Source organism: Stegodyphus dumicola, chromosome 9 (genome assembly GCF_044657685.1).
Source record: "Stegodyphus dumicola isolate Sdum_Otavi_A_Nest chromosome 9, ASM4465768v1".
Taxonomy (NCBI): domain Eukaryota; kingdom Metazoa; phylum Arthropoda; class Arachnida; order Araneae; family Eresidae; genus Stegodyphus; species Stegodyphus dumicola.
The window spans coordinates 41369873-41386202 of record NC_140776.1 but is presented as its reverse complement, the minus strand read 5'-3'; the positions used below and the strand labels follow the sequence as shown (position 1 = coordinate 41386202).

Genomic DNA, 16330 nt, shown 5'->3' with positions numbered 1-16330 from the left:
AAAGCAACTAATAACTTTAGCATTATATGAAAACAATTCTACACTGAGATTATTCATAAAGAACTTCTCAACGCAACTACTTATCAATCAGCCAACCTTACAGAAACATCTATAATAAACAGGATTAAAACTTTTCATAAGAAACTCAATATTACTTTCAATGCAAACTACAACAGATTTACTAATCTTTATGCGATTCCCAAATTCCATAAAACACCATTAAAATTTAGATTTATAGCTAATGGAACTAATAATTACAAGAAAAATATAGACTATTATTTTTCAATTCAACTTAATAAAATCTGTAAATTTATTTTCAATGATTGTAACACTAATCATAACTATTGCTGGATCATTCATAATAACACTCCTGTCATTAATACCATTCATACCATTAACATCCAAAACATTAACTGCTATGATTTTGAAAACTTATATACCTCACTTCCTCTAGAAGAAATCTATACCAGTCTACTTGATCTACCAATACTTTTCCCTAATATACTCAATATCATGACTCTTGACAAATGGAAAACCTACCTAAAATGCACACTTTTTCATAACTACATCAAGTTTCAAAATCAACTTTTTAAACAAGTCAGAGGATTGCCAATGGGCTTACATTCCAGCACCTCGATCTGTAATATCTTTTTATTTGTCAAAGAATTTAACTTCCAAAAAAATCTACAACCACAAGAGTTAAATTACTACAAACACACCTACAGATTTATTGATGACCTTATTACAATTAATAATTTTGGTAAAATTGAAAACTCCGACATTTATCCGAATTGTCTTAAACTTAATAAAACTAATAATTCACAAAATAGCATAGACTTTCTAGATCTTCAAATCATTAACTACAAAAAAATTTTACTTTTTGACAAAACAAGAAATTTCAATTTCAATACTAACAAATTAATAAATTGGAACTCCAACATCTCCAAAAAAGTAATTAACAATACTATAATTAATCAAATACAACGAATTAAAACTATATGCACAGATACAATAGATTTACAACGCGAAATTTTGATCCTTATCAAAATTCTCAAAAATAATCTAATTCCCTTTCAATTTATCAACCATTGTCTTAAAAGAGCAGGCGTTAAATACTCACTCTAAATCATTTAACTGATAGGGATATGATAATTTATTCCTAAACCTGAGAAGGCGGTATAAGTTGGATGACTGTCAGTTGAAAGATTTGTATATAGTGTAATTACTCAATTGCATATATTGTAAAAAGCTAATTGTCTTCAGACATATACTGTTACTAAAAAAATGGGCCTATTTCCTGCCTTTAGACTGTCTACTAGCTCTTGGATAGCGAAAATACCTTTTTCCTTTCTTAAATTCTTAATCATTGCGACACGACAATTAGCCAGAAATTAATTAATTTCCATTCACTAGTATTTTTAAAAAAATCTTAACAGACGGTCTCTCTCAGATAAGAACTCCACAAAATACATCCCTCAAGAATTCCAAGTCCCACCCACTACCATAAATTTCTTCACCCAAGTCTTACCGACTGATATAATTCAAAGCCCCTACTGCCGCTAAGAATTTTCGGACACCCTACACTTCTGAGTCAGACACGAAGAGAACACATTGCCAACTCCCCCACTAGAAAGAATGTAAGTTACTCAATACCTTTCTGGCCTTTATATCTTCATGTACATTCACTGATCTTACTTATATTATTTTCTATTTTATTTTTATATTATTTTTATGTTCTCTTTGATTAGTTTTTGCAAAGTTTGCATTATTTATCTTTTTTATAATCTTCTATGTTTATTTCAACTTTACTTTGATTTCGATTTCATAATGACAATTTCCAATGTTTAATTTCTACAAATAATATAGTACTCAAATACATAAAGATGATAGTGTCGGGGACGATTACTCGAGTTTTACAAGATTTCTCTACAGTAATTGATTTTTACTCCAAATTGAATTGACTAAAATGCTTCATGAGAATCAGTTCTTTGAGTAACAACTATTCGCGGAAATATTTGGCCTGACTAGAATTGCCGGTTTGGCTTTAACTTATAACTCGAGTAAAGACGAAACACTTTCATATTTACGTATTTTTATCAATTATTGATCATTGAACGGGAGTTGGTTTGTTCCCCTTGAAAAGTCAACTAATTTCCGATCAATGACAATAATTACATGTTTTAATTTTTACTTTTACAATTGTAATATTATTCTTCGTGATGATTTAACTCCAGTCCCCGTTAAAACATTATTAACATTTTACTTTCAAATTACTTCAAAACATCTTTCAAAATATAACTTACCAGTATGGATGCACACTTTTAAAATAATTCTACTTTAATTAAACTTAGGAGATAATATAATCAATTAATCAATACTGTTTAGGAAATAAATTATTATATATACAATATATATATATATATATATTAGCTTATGATTTAACTCTAGCAAAATTACTAATTTGATATGTACTTGGAAAAAAAAGATGAAATACTCACTTAATTTGGTTATTGTTAATTGATAGTGCATTGGTTTGTTCCCCCTTGACAAGTCAATTAATCTATGGTCAATAACAATAACTACCTTTTTAGTACTACCTTAAATTTTACTTTTTAGAATTTTACAGTTCAAAATATTATTTCTTTACAGTTTTTAAAATTTTTTACTACAACAGAAATCTAAATTTATGCTTTTACTTAAAATACTGACTAAAATTCATTCCAATAATTCATTATTTTGATTAAATTTCTATTTCTTAATGGATGGAAAACCTTTTCTAATAATAAATTATTGAATTATTACTTGGCAGCTTTAGCCCAAATATTTGGCTTTCCAAATTCCTCATTATATATACAGTCAAAAGTTTTTAATCCGGATGTCCATAATCCGGAATGATCTGTAATCCGGACCTCAAAGCTACAAACTTTCTGCACATGCGTAAATGCATAATGTGTTTACGCATGCGTGTTTAATGTATAACGGACAGTATAAGCTAAGCTAAAATTATCTATTTCAGTTAATGTTTCGGATTGTGTTGTTTTTTAATCTTCTAATTGGATCCGGCTTATTATTTTTTGTAGACTGTTAGTGCAATTTTATAAAAGTAAGCTTGAACTTTCGATTACGTCAAAAAGAATTTCCGGTTCTGGAGCTGCCAAAGAATCTAAAAAGCGAAAGCATGTTTCGATGTCTATCAAACAAAAAGTGGAATGGCTACAAAAAATGGATAACGGCATAACCTTTGTTTCTTTAACCATTCCCGAAATCTGTTTATCAATTTCACGCTGCTCTGCGAGATGGGCGGAAACGTCGCGGCGCTAAATGAACTTGAGGTTGATCTGTCAGCACTATCCTTATCTTCAGGGCAGATGTTTTTTATTTTATTCGGCTTATAATTCCTTACTAAATGTAGTATTTCATCTCGACGTACTCCGTCTTTGATAGGATTTAAATCAAATTCCTCGTCATTATAAATATCACGAATACACAACAAATACTTTTCTGGTTGCAATTTTCTAATTTCGACTATGCGTAATGTATGCTTTATGCATGCGCGCGTTGAAAGAAATGTTTAATAAAGTAAACAAATAAATATTAAGTTTTTTTTTTTTTTTTTTTTTTGTAAATTTTGATACTTTTTAGATCAATAATTGCTCTTTTTTCATAAATTACGGTTTCATATTTTTAATTTTATAATTTCTGCATTCCATCTTACCAGATTTAAATTGATGATCTATAATACGGGAAAACCGATAATCCGGAATCACCGAAGTCCCGACGAGTCCAGATTAAAAATTTTTTACTGTATATATATATATATCCAACCGTTACCCAACTTAAAAGTCCTTACCTGGCCTTTATTTTTGCAATTAGTGGTCATAGACATATATTTCCAAGTACAGAAGTGATTTAACCCCTTCAACCCGACTTCTGCATGACTAAAATTTAACTATGAAAAGTACTTTAATTTAATGTTGACATACTAAAAGAAGTGTAATATGAGTTTTTCGTCCTAATCGTCTAGGATATTGTGATAACCTTACAATGCATGTGAATAAATAATAAAGTTAAATGAAATGTACTGAATATTTTATTTTTACAATACATGTTAAGTATGATATGGCATAAAGCAGTCTTCACAAAGTGCAACTTCACACAATTGGCAAATAGGCTATGTTTCTTTAGTCATATATTTGTTCCCTAATTCCTTAAAAATGCTGCAAACGTAAAAACTCATTTAAAAGTTGGTTTTATTTACTCAATGCGGAATGAAATCTAATCTCTGGGATGTGCATGCCCATTAGGATCAAAAGGGTTAAATGACACAAATATTCATGTTTTTGCAATTTTAAATTTTTAATTTTAAAATTGCAAAATTTTAAATTTAAATTAAAAAATCTTAAATTTAAAAAAAAATTAATTTAAATTTTTTTAAATTTAAAAAAGGATAAATAATGGAATCTAATTTTTAGTGCAGTCTCCTGGTTTCCATACTTATATTTGGAAAAGTTTTATACTCATTATGAAAAGATAAAAATACAAAAAGTTTGGCTACTGTATGACAAAAATTGACCTGGATATTTAAATCCAAAATCTGCAATTTTGATGTCATTTCCAATCTGCTTTGAGGAATTGGTTAATTAAGTTATAATAATTTGAGTAAATAAGTTAAAATTTTTAAGTGAAATGCAGCAAAAAATGTGTACAGTCAAAAGTTGTTAATCCGTACTTGTCGGGACTTCGGCGATTCCAGATTATCGATTTTTCTGGATTATAGATCATCAGTTTAAATCTGGTAAAATGGCATGCAGAAATTATAAAATTAAAAATATGAAACCGTAATTTACGAAATAAAGAACAATTATGATCTAAAGTGTATCAAAATTTACAAAAAAAAAAGCTTAATATTTATTTGTTTACTTTATTAAACATTTCTTTCAATGTAAGTTGTTTAAGTTGCTTCGTTTCATGTGATAATACTTTCTCTTTAATTCTATTAAACAGACATAATTTCTTGTTTAGCTACAAAGTTCCGCTGTTCAAGTCCTATAATTGCTGTGTCGAGAATACCGACTAATTTGTCAATCGAAATTTTTTCGTTTTCAATAACCTCTGTCGCTTTCTTCACTATCGGAAGCGAATTAGGCTGATCTTTAGAATATGGTAATGGTAGTTTGGCGACATTTTGGAGGCGATAAAGGTTACTACCTGGGACTTTGGAAATAATGTGAGCAGTACTCAGTTCCGATTACGCATTATTTTGCGTGAGGGAAATGAGAGATCATGGGATATGTCATGTGATATTAATGGACGAATTGCAGTTCTTTAATCGGAAAAGGGGGGAAATCGGGAAAAAATCTGGAAATTTTGTATTTAGCTTTATTCTGCGTTGTGTGAAACAGTGTTCGTTAATTTTTGGATCTCATGGCCCTAACTAAAGTGAATTCGAAATGGGTATTTAGTGAGATTGAAAGGGGTAGTAATAAGTGTTTCTTTAAGGTTGTGCGAGATAGAAGTAAAGATGTTTTATTAAGTTATTAATTTTACCTGGTACCTTGCTGTGAACTATAAGTATGATTTTAAAGATCCTGAAACAGGCGCACATATGCTTGCTTTTTATTTAGCAGAGGAAATAAGAAAAATTTATCGGACACGTAATCAAGATTCTGAAGAAGATTAGGTAAGTTAGTATTTTTAATTATTTGAGGATATTATTTTTATGCATTCTTCTAAATGTAAGGAGTAAATAAAATAATATGGTATTATTGGAAAATTGTTATTAGCAATGATTTTTATATTTTAAGTAGTGTTTTTGAATTTAATTATATTTTAATTAAATGATAGTTATTTTGTGAATTATATGTTTGTAGGAATTTGGTATACATTAAAGTGGAAGTAAATGTGGATGGAAATAATTTAAATATTTGACACTAAGTATTTGTAACCATTTGTAATGTTTGCAGTATGAATTAGTTGGTGACATTTATAATATAATAGATAATTGAGAGGTAAAAGTTTTTGGATATTTTATATGTGGAAATGTTCACATTTGGAAAGGGTATATACTTTTTCGCGATCAGGTAATTTCATATATGTTCTTTTTACCGGGTTTAAAGATTTAGAAAATTGTCATGCATTTTCGTGAAATTTTTCTAATTTATGAGAAAAAAGCGGTGTACATGGATATAGTGAAGAGTGTGCACAATGCCATTTTTGTGCAATTCTGGGATGTTTTTTTAAGTAAAAATAAGTCGACGTGTACATGGTTTACGTGTATGTGTTATTTTGAAAAACGCGCAAGGAGTTTGCTATTGTGCACTTTTTCCCAATTTTGCAGTGAATATTTGTCATGATTAAGCAGTTTTGTTAGATAAAATTTCTAGCATAAGTGTAATTCGGCTAGTAGATTGTTGGAAGAAGTGTTCAGTAGATAAAAAGAAAAGAAACATGTCTTTACTTCGTGAAGACAAAATGGCGGCGGGAAAAAAAAAATAGAGGGTTGCTGTAGGAGAGTTGGTCGCCAAATTTTCGCCAAAAAATCGCCATGTTACCATAATGTAAAGATTAACCGCGAATTATAATGACTAGGCATTTGATTTAAATCATAACAAAGACGGAGTACATCGAAATGAAATACTACATTTAGTAAGCAATTATAAGCCAAACAAAATAAAAACATCTGCCCTGAAGATAAGGATAGTGCTGACAGATCAACTTCCAATTAATTGTGTGTGCGGCAGCGTTAAAGATAAACAAAGTTTAGATAAACAAACGTTAAAGTTTAGATAAACAAAGGATATGCCTTTATTCATTTTTTGCAGCAATTCCACTTTTTGTTTAATGGACTCCGAAACATTCTTTCGCTTTGTAGATCCGTTACATATTAGTAAATATAAACCGGAAATTCTATTTGACATAATCGAAAGTTCAAGCTTACTTTTATAAAATTCCTCGGTGAATCTTTACATTATGGTAACTTGGCGATTTTTTGGCGAAAATTAGGTGACCAACCCTGCTACAGCAACCTGCTAGTTTTGTTTTGGACGGCATTTTGTTTTCAAGAAGTAAAGGCATTTTTTTTTTTTTTTACTCAAAATTTTTTCGAATAATCTGCTAGCCGAATTACGCTTATACTATAACTTTTATGGAACAAAAATGCTTAATCATGACGAAGATTAGGTGCGAAATTGGGAGAAAGTGCAGAATCGCAAACTGCTTGCCGCATTTTTAAGAATTGCACATACACGATATCCATGTACACGTCGACCTATTTTCACTTAAAAAAACATCCCAGTATTGCACAAAAATGGCATTGCGCATACTCTTGACTTTATCTGTGTATACATCGACCTATTTTCACTTAAAAAGTCAAAGAAAATTGACAAAAATTCAATTCTTCTTACTCTTGTAAAAAGCGCCAAACAAATAAGTGGGCGATTCTGCACTTTAGCAGCGAAATTGTTTCTAAGTACTTATTAGCTAAAATCACAATCAGAATTTTCCGGAAAATGTCACATTACATGTCTCATAATCTCTCATTTCTCTGAGACAAAATAATCTGTGATTCGAACTGTGTACTTCTCAGATTACTGCTAAAGTCCCAGCTAGTAACCTCTATCGCCTTACCAAAATGTCGCCAAACTACCTGTTACCATATTCTAAAGATTAGCCAATTGCTCTAACAGTCTGCAAAAAATAATAAGCCGGATCCAATTCGAAGATTAAGGAACAACGCAATCTGCAACATTAACTGAAATAGATAATTAGAGCTTAGCTTATACCGTCCGTTATACATTAAACGCACATTCGTAAACGTATTTTGCGCATGCGCACACGCTAATTCACAGCTGCTGACGCATGCGCAGAAAGTTTGTAGCTTTGAGGTCCGGATTATGGATGTCCGAATTAACGACTTTTGACTGTATAATTTGTGTTCACATCAGATTTTTTTAAAGCCTGATTATAGATACTTCTTATTTCAATTCCTTTATTCAGGACACACCAATGGCTGAGTAGATTATGAACATTGGCAATTTGATTTGGTTCAAATCTTGGCAAATGGTCTGAATACATAGATATTTTTATGTTTTCCCTCATCCATAATATAAACATAATCCAATTTCTCTTACAAAGACATACCTCCCTTAGATAGATATTACTCATGTGTTTTGCTATATTCAATCAAACAAAATTTTATTGTCTTCCTTCATCAAAAAATGCACAATTATTAGTCTGAAAGAAGCTAAAGTCTTTCAAATAACTCCCTAGGACAGAGCTTCTTAAACTGTGGGGTCACGGGACCTGCAGTAGGGGTTGCCAAAAATTTTAGCAATTTTGATATTTTTTAAACTTATAATAATTTTACAATTATTAAATATTTTTATATAATGTATCTGAAAATAGATAGAGATAAGATAATGCAAACAAAGAAAAATCAAAACTTTTCAATGCTTTTTTTATACACTAGAAATGTTCATTTTACATTAAAAATTACAATTAATGACCTAAAACTGCAATAGTATATTACAGTACAAGTGAAGAAACTGACAGTTTCACTCACGCATGCGTCGGATTTGCGCAATGCTTATGGAGTCCCCACATTAAAAAGTTTAAGAAACCCTGCCCTAGGACATTCCCCTTCATTTATCTTCCCCCCTTCTTAACACTCCAGCTTTACCATAAAGTTCTTCACTTTATTTTTTATACCGAGATTTCTGAGACAGAACATTTATTAGATTCTCAAAAAATATTTATTTTTTTCCACTCATTAATAATATTAAAGAAAATATTTAAAGTTATCAAAATGATTAATGAAGGAGGAAAATATATTACATAATTTTGTAAATAAGTTCAAATGCAAGGGGTACAAACCATATAATTCAAGGAAAATAGATAACATGACTGACTACATAAGTAAGAATAATATAAGTAACAAGATAGAAAGGGAATTCATTATAAAGATAATCAATCCCCCCCCCAAATAGCTCACCTTTCCCAAACCTTTTGATAAATAAAGAGCTAAAAATAAGGAAAGAAAAGAATAAATGGAATAAGATTTCAGCTCATGGAAGCTAGTAAAAGTGGAATGTTTTACAATAAAGTGCAATCATTAAATAATTGAAAGATATGACATTCTCTTGGCTTTAGATTCATGTTTGATGATATTGTTACATTTTTCTTTTCTGACACCAGTTGTCACGTTATTTTCTTCCTTCACATTCGTACGGGGTTCATAGATTTGGAGTGAATAACGACAACACTTGATGGAGTATCAAAACACACTTTATTTACCAATATTAATCAGGACAGCTCCAAAACACTTTTACAGTCGTCGAAGATCTACTATAAATATGCTGGAACAACCAGCGGCACTGCCTTGACACAGTAGAGACAGCTTCACTGCAAAGCACCAGAGTACAGCTCCCGACTCTGCTCAGTCGTTCTCGGTACTCCACGTACTCTCGAGACTCTCCATGCAACTCACAATGCACTCGACGACACAGAGAGCATAGCTCTTAAATCTTCGGTTCAGTTGTTCCCAGAGCTTAACACACTCTTTCGATGATGCACTAACCACGATACACTAAGAGACTCTTCGATGCACTCGACGACCAACTCGGCGCTAGACTTTGAGACACTCGCTCATGACTATCAGCTTGCTAGACGAGGCACACACTCACTAACTGACTGCAGACCAGTAGGGTTTACATAGATTTCGGCTTGTGTTCGAGAACATTCTGGGCTAAGCCGGTAAGAATTCGTTCCAGGAGGTTCTCCATCTGCCCATGGCATATCACTAATTTTGTCACCAAATGTAGCAACCCTGCCTTCCCTTGCCATTTTATGACAATCCTAAAAGTTCTTTGCAAGGAAGCTATCTTACCGCACCTGTATATTTCGTAACAATATTTAAACATTAAATATTGTGACATTCAGAACCGATTTTCTTGCTATTCTAACTGGATTTGGTTATAAAAATTTCAATAATTAGTATCAAATCTCGGTGCAAAACTATTCATAGCCTGGAAGCTATTGTATATAACTCATTAGTATCAATTCTCTCTAGCCCAACAGCAGCCGAGCGGTAAAGTCGCTGAACACTGGTAGTTCAGTCCGAGGTTCGAATCCCGCGAATGGGCTGGCTGCATGGGTGTTTTTGTGGTTTTCCCCATGTGTAATGTGTATACGAGCCAGTTTCCCTTAGAAAGTCCTCCACGAAGGTATCCCTCCCCTTAGGCAGATAGCCCTAGTGTGCTTTGCCGTAATTAAATACACACACACATCAATTCTCTCTAAGTGCCTGATATGTATGAACATATATGTAAGGCTACTGAACATTATTTAATAAATAAGTAAGAGACTTTTCATACATTAATTCCCATAATAAAATAATGCAATAAAAGAATTTTCACATACTATTTCTACTGTTAAATAATAGTTTATTATCATTTTTTAAAGTACAGTTTATATTAAATCAATTAAAAATAATTAATGATGCAATATTTCAAAAATTAAAAAGTATATTACAGTTTATCAATTTCCTGACCTTTTATATGTGGAAAGCACACTACTAACATCAGAACCATTCTGTGCTGATTCAGGTATCTTGCCATCATCTGCAAGTTTAGTTTCTTTACGCAAAATAGCCTCGGTTTCCTACAAAATAAATGAATATATTTTTAAAAAAAAGGCTCAAAGCTTTTAGATTTTACATTACGCACAAAGTTTTTTTTTTTTTTTTTTTTTTTTTTTTAACGCTGTGTTACTTTTATTTATTCACTATCATTTTCTTCGCAATTAAACCATAAAATTCAGTTCAACTGCAATCAATATCGCAAAATAATTTTAAAATGAGCACATCTTTAGAATTTCCGATAGACAGACTCGCATGCTGGAGATAATTTTTTTTTTTTTTTCAAACAGTGCTGCCATTCCTTCCTTTGAAATCATTGAGTTTGCTAATCTTAAAATCTGACAAAATATAAAATAGATAATAAAATTCCAAGTTAGGGCCTACAGGCGCCCATATTCGGTGGAGGGATACGTTATTCAAAATTTAATGGCTCTAGGTACCGCTGCTTTATCACAATGCAAGAAACATACACACATTTATGCAGATTCTTCATTATTTAATTTCCTTAAATATAATACAGGGCACTAATAATATTTGGTGGCAACAATTTGAAAAGTGAACCGACATTTAAACACAAAATGCCAAAATGAAATTAATAATCCTTCTGAGCAAACTGCCATTTTGAACTAAATATAAATTAGATAAATTTAAAATAGTCTGCAGCTTGCAACATAGCTAGCAATTTTTGTTTTCTTTTCTTTGCCCCCCCCCTTTTTTTTCCATTTAAAATTAATAGCCATTTATCCTGAAAAGGTGCAAATCTGCACTACAAAATTTTTATCTCTTGAACTTGTGATCAAGTGGTGGCATGTAGCTGCTTGCTCATGTCGCCATTTATTAACATCAATGGAAAGTGCAGCAACACATGAGTGTCACATGCCTTTTGGATTTCGATCCCAGGTCTGTTTCATTCGAGTCGAATTCTCTGTAATTAGCGCAAAAGAGCTCCCATGCGCTAGGTTCAAGAATTCCAACTCTTCCAAATTTACGAGTGGCTCTTGAGATAACTACACACTAGCCTCCCAAGCATTTCTAGTACGATAAAAGAGGAGAAGGCCAGTGACTTGATGTGATTTATCGTTGTGTTGATGGGTGGTGGCTTCAGGTCCAGTGTGTAGGCATGCTCAGCTGGATCTGTTGAAGCATGATTGAGAGGGCTTGGCCTGCTGGTATTTGTGTTGCCATTAGATTGAGGCAGAACTAGTGTGAAGATGCACCTTGGCACCTGTGACGTAGTTCATCATTTTGTCCTCAGTGGAGGGAAGAGTTTACAGTCATCCAAGTAATGGTAATTGCTAAGTGAACATATCCAGGTCACCAAAGTGATGATTAATTGGCGGTATGTACATTCGTTGCTGCTTCGCATGAAGTTGTTTGCCCGTGTCGCTATCTATTAACATCGATGAGAAGTGCAGCAGCGCATGAGTTTCACATGCCCTTGAAGAGACCTTGGGTTTCGATACCAGGTCTGTTTCATGCCAGTCAAATTCTCTACAACTAGCAAAAAAGAGTTCTCATGCCAAACGTTCAAAAATTCTGAAGCTTTCAAATTTGAGAGGGCTAAGTGGCTCTCGAGATCGCTACATACTGAAATTTTAATCTCACAAAATTTATCACAACAAAAATTACTAAAAAATCAAAAAAGACAAATACAGTCAAAAGTCTTTAATTCGGACTCGTCGGGACTTCGGCAATTCCGGATTATCAGTTTTTCCGGATTATAGATCATCAGTTTAAATCTGGTAAGATGGCATGCAAAATTATAAAATTAAAAATATGAAACCGTAATTTATGAAATAAAGAGCAATTATGATCTAAAGGGTATCAAAATTTATAAAAAAATAGCTTAATATTTATTTGTTTACTTTATTAAACATTTCTTTCAACACGCGCATGCGTAAAGCATACATTACGCATACTCAAAATTAGAAAATTACAACCAGAAAACTATTTGATGTGTATTCGTGATATTTATAATTACGAGGAATTTGATTTAAATCCTATCAAAGACAGAGTACGTCGAGATGAAATACTACATTTAGTAAGGAATTATAAGCCGAATAAAATAAAAACATCTGTCCTGAAGATAAGGATAGTGCTGACAGATCAACCTCAAATTCATTGAGCGCCGCGACGTTTCCGCCCCTCCCGCAGAGCAGCGTGAAATTGATAAACAGATTTCGGGAATGGTTAGAGAAACAAAGGTTATGCCTTTATCCATTTTTTGCAGCAGTGTCTAGATGTTTATGCTTATATGGAAGGGCTTTTAATTTTAGTAATAACATTTTATGGTACCTTCTTTTTAGAGCAACCGCAAAATTTAATTGGTAATCAACCAAGATGTAATATGTAGCGAGGCATAAGAATACATGGCGAGATATCTCGGTTGATTAGCAATTCAATCTTGGGGGCCGGCTTTTTAACCATCTTTTTATCACAGATATCAACAATGACAAATCTGAATATTTTATTCTGAATTAAATAAGACACAACAAAAATCCTTAGTTATCAACACTATATGGCAGAAAAATGTCATCTTTTACACTAGTAGTATTTCAAAAAATTACCTGTAAATTATGTTTCTTTAGAAACTGCAAAACAGCAATAAGAGCATTTTTGTTCAAATCGCTTTGCTTTTCATCTTCTTCATTACCCTTCTCGCTTTTGATATCTTCAACAGCCATAATATCAAATGGCTCAGCATTTTCAGTTTTAGGACTATCATTTGAAATGTTATTAATTACAGTTGTCACAGGAGTAGAATTCTCGGCAAGATTAGAATTTCCAGCATCATCCATATTTTCTAAGTTAAGCACCTATGGATAGTAAAATAACAAACGGAAACTTAGTCTAGTTGGCAGTAAAAGCTAATGCATTTTATTAATTAAAAAAATTTTAAACAAATTCACGATACATAAAAAAAAAAAAACCTACAAATATTCATTAAATCCAAACGCTGCTAAATCAGAATTACGTTTTTATAAATGTAAAACAGGACATGCGGATGCAAATAAACAAATGCAACACTCAAACTGTTTCACGATACAGTCTCTTCGGACAACACAAACTTTTCACAATTCCAAAAACATGCTGATCACTCAATTCACTTCACTCACAATGCTCAAAACAAAGATTTTTATGTTTCAACGCACTTCGAACTTCTACTGTATTACTTTTATTACAGTACTATTACTGTAATTGTACTTACTTTGGTTATCGAATTATGGTTCTATTAATAAAATTGTATTACTTTTATTACAGTACTATTAATGTAATTGTACTTACTTTGGTTATCGAATTATGGTTCTGTTAATAGAATTATAAGAAATTTCATTAATTTTGTAATGAAATTTGACTTGATAATGAATATTTTTCATTGCAAAAGGATTATATGTTTATAAAGTAGATAAAAATAAGAAACTAATTTACAAACAATAAAATGAAAGATATTTGTGTTAAAATGTGTTTCTCCCTTTAAATGTTTTTTTTTTCTGGCAACATTTCGTACTTGCAATGAAATGTCAAGAATGTTTACAGTTCGTTGATTTATTTTCTTTTTAGGCGTTTAAGCTTAAGCTTTATGAAGTAAGTTTTATTAATCCTTTATGATATTTTCCAGTCATGTACTATTCATGAGTGTATTCCTGTTATTTTTATTCATTTAAAAAACAATACAAATAGTTTAAGCTATCCTTCATGCTTTATCATGTAATTATTTTCATATTTTTAAGGCAGAATTTTAATGGTGGCATTTGCTTATCAGCTAATTTGCACAGGTAGTTAAAGCTGTTACTCATAAAAATATCTGAGTCGTAGTGAGGTATGAAGTAATACCTGAACATCCGTGTCGAGTTGTTCCATCTCTTGAGGGCAATTTCTTCCTGTGCAGTTGCTTCAAATATTGCAGCTCTGTAGTTATGAAACATTTGCATCTAAATTTTTGGCAAGAGTTTACGGAACTTGAGAAGAAATTTGAATATATTTCTGCTAAACTTAAGGTAATTTTCTCTGTGTGTTATCAGTGATGTGATTAATATCATCTTTTAAAAGTCATGTCTGCTAGTGTTTAGAACTTATATATATTGATAAACTCAGTAAAACTAATTGTGCATTAAATATCAGTTAAAGTAAACAAATGTTGTTGTTTCAGTGTTTGATTTAGTAACTGTGTTTTTAAATTTCTTGACTGGAAAAAGGCTGAGTAAAATTATGCATTCATAATTGTTTTGAAATCTCTAGCTGTATTACATATTTACAAGATGTCTATTTGTTGAAGAATTTCTTTTCACTAACTTCATTAATGTTTAAATTTTGTTTTCTGCGAGTCGTATACTCTGATAAATTTGTGAATTACACACAAGCACGGGAGGCACTTTCTTATGTTTATTATTATTTATTTTACCATTTTTATCTGATATGCTAGACAGTTAAAAGTGACAGTACATGTTGATTTATGCATTAGAGTGCTGATTTTAAAGATTATACTCCAATTATTTTAACATGTAATGAATTTTGAAAATTTGTTGAGTTATTATGCCCCCCCTCCCGAATTCCTTTCTTGATAATGAATGACTTGCTATGAAAGAAGAGGATTTATCAGTATATTCCTTGAATCTTTTTTTCTATAAGCAGGGGTGTTTGTGCTCTGGGGAAACCCCGGAATTCCGGGGATTTTGAACTTCGATACCCGGAAATTCCAGGGATCGTCGTTCAAAAGGAAGTAGGAATAATAATGAATTACCGTATTTATGCAAATCTAATGCGCCATCGAATCTAATGTGCATCCCCATTTTAAATCTTTAAATAATAAAAAAATGTTTGTCGGCGAATGTAATGCGCATCAATGATATGAGGAATTTATTGAATCTTATTTTATACAAATATGGATTTGTATATAAACTATCAATCAATGGTATGATAATTTTATTTAAATTTAGATACCATATTTTATACAACAATGGATTTATACATAAAGTAGCACAACATAGAATTAACCTATTAGTGGGCTTATGTTATGTGAAACAATCATTGTTCATTACCACTACCGTATATATGGTACCTATCATAAAATATGAACATGAAATAAATCGTAACATTTCTATAGCTAACAGTTTCTACAAACCGTGATTAATAGTAATCATCTTTATTCACTAATGTTTTCATCACTGGAATCCTCGCAGCTCTCTTCGTCAGAAGCAGATTCATTTCTTCTTTCCTCATCGTCATCCTCGGCGTTCCACAGCACGTCATCTTCACTGCCATTCAATGAATTTGAAATGCAGCATTTCTTGAAAGATTTTGCAATCATTGGATCTTCGATGCTTTTCCAGGCAGCAGAAACCCAGTGTGCAACAATGTGCGGTGCAGTACGCTTAATCTTTCCTATCGGGGTCAATTCATGGTTTGGCTCACAAAACCATTTTTCGTACTCTGCCTGAACGTACCTCTTAAAAGGTTTATTTATACTAACGTCCAGTGGTTGTAACACAGACGTCATTCCTCCAGGAATGATTACAAGATCACTGCCTAGGCTGCGCGTGTTCTTTTTTACGGCGTCGGTGAGATAACCACGAAATGCGTCCAGACAAAGCATTGATGGTGGATTGAAGAGCCTACCGGGACGGCGTTCCCATACATTTCGGAGCCAATCAAGCATTAATGATTTCGTCATCCACCCCTTCTCTTGATTTCGAATCA

General features: G+C 32.0%; 2 protein-coding genes across 8 annotated transcripts in view; one reads left to right on the top strand and one right to left on the bottom strand.

The window, feature by feature from the left end:
• The window catches only part of Taf5 (TATA-box binding protein associated factor 5), a 72615-nt gene extending 58882 nt beyond the window's left edge, over window positions 1–13733 (bottom strand). The window contains exons 1-3 of the mRNA XM_085823362.1: window positions 13568–13733; window positions 13201–13449; window positions 10547–10656 (exon numbers count right to left, since the gene is read on the bottom strand). Coding sequence (XP_085679488.1) covers window positions 10547–10656; window positions 13201–13431 — 341 coding nt within the window. The 5' untranslated portion in view covers window positions 13432–13449; window positions 13568–13733. The remainder of the gene's footprint in view (window positions 1–10546; window positions 10657–13200; window positions 13450–13567) is intronic.
• A 381-nt stretch (window positions 13734–14114) lies between these two features.
• Window positions 14115–16330, top strand: part of LOC146995330 (uncharacterized) — a 31039-nt gene continuing 28823 nt past the window's right edge. For 3 of the 7 annotated variants that reach the window (XM_085823361.1, XM_085823358.1, XM_085823357.1), the window contains exon 1: window positions 14265–14631. The gene's annotated coding sequence lies outside the window, so the exon portion shown is untranslated. Of the gene's footprint in view, window positions 14219–14264; window positions 14632–16330 lie in introns of those variants that run through there. The other 4 variants (XM_085823359.1, XM_085823356.1, XM_085823355.1 and 1 more) reach the window with 3 other exon arrangements.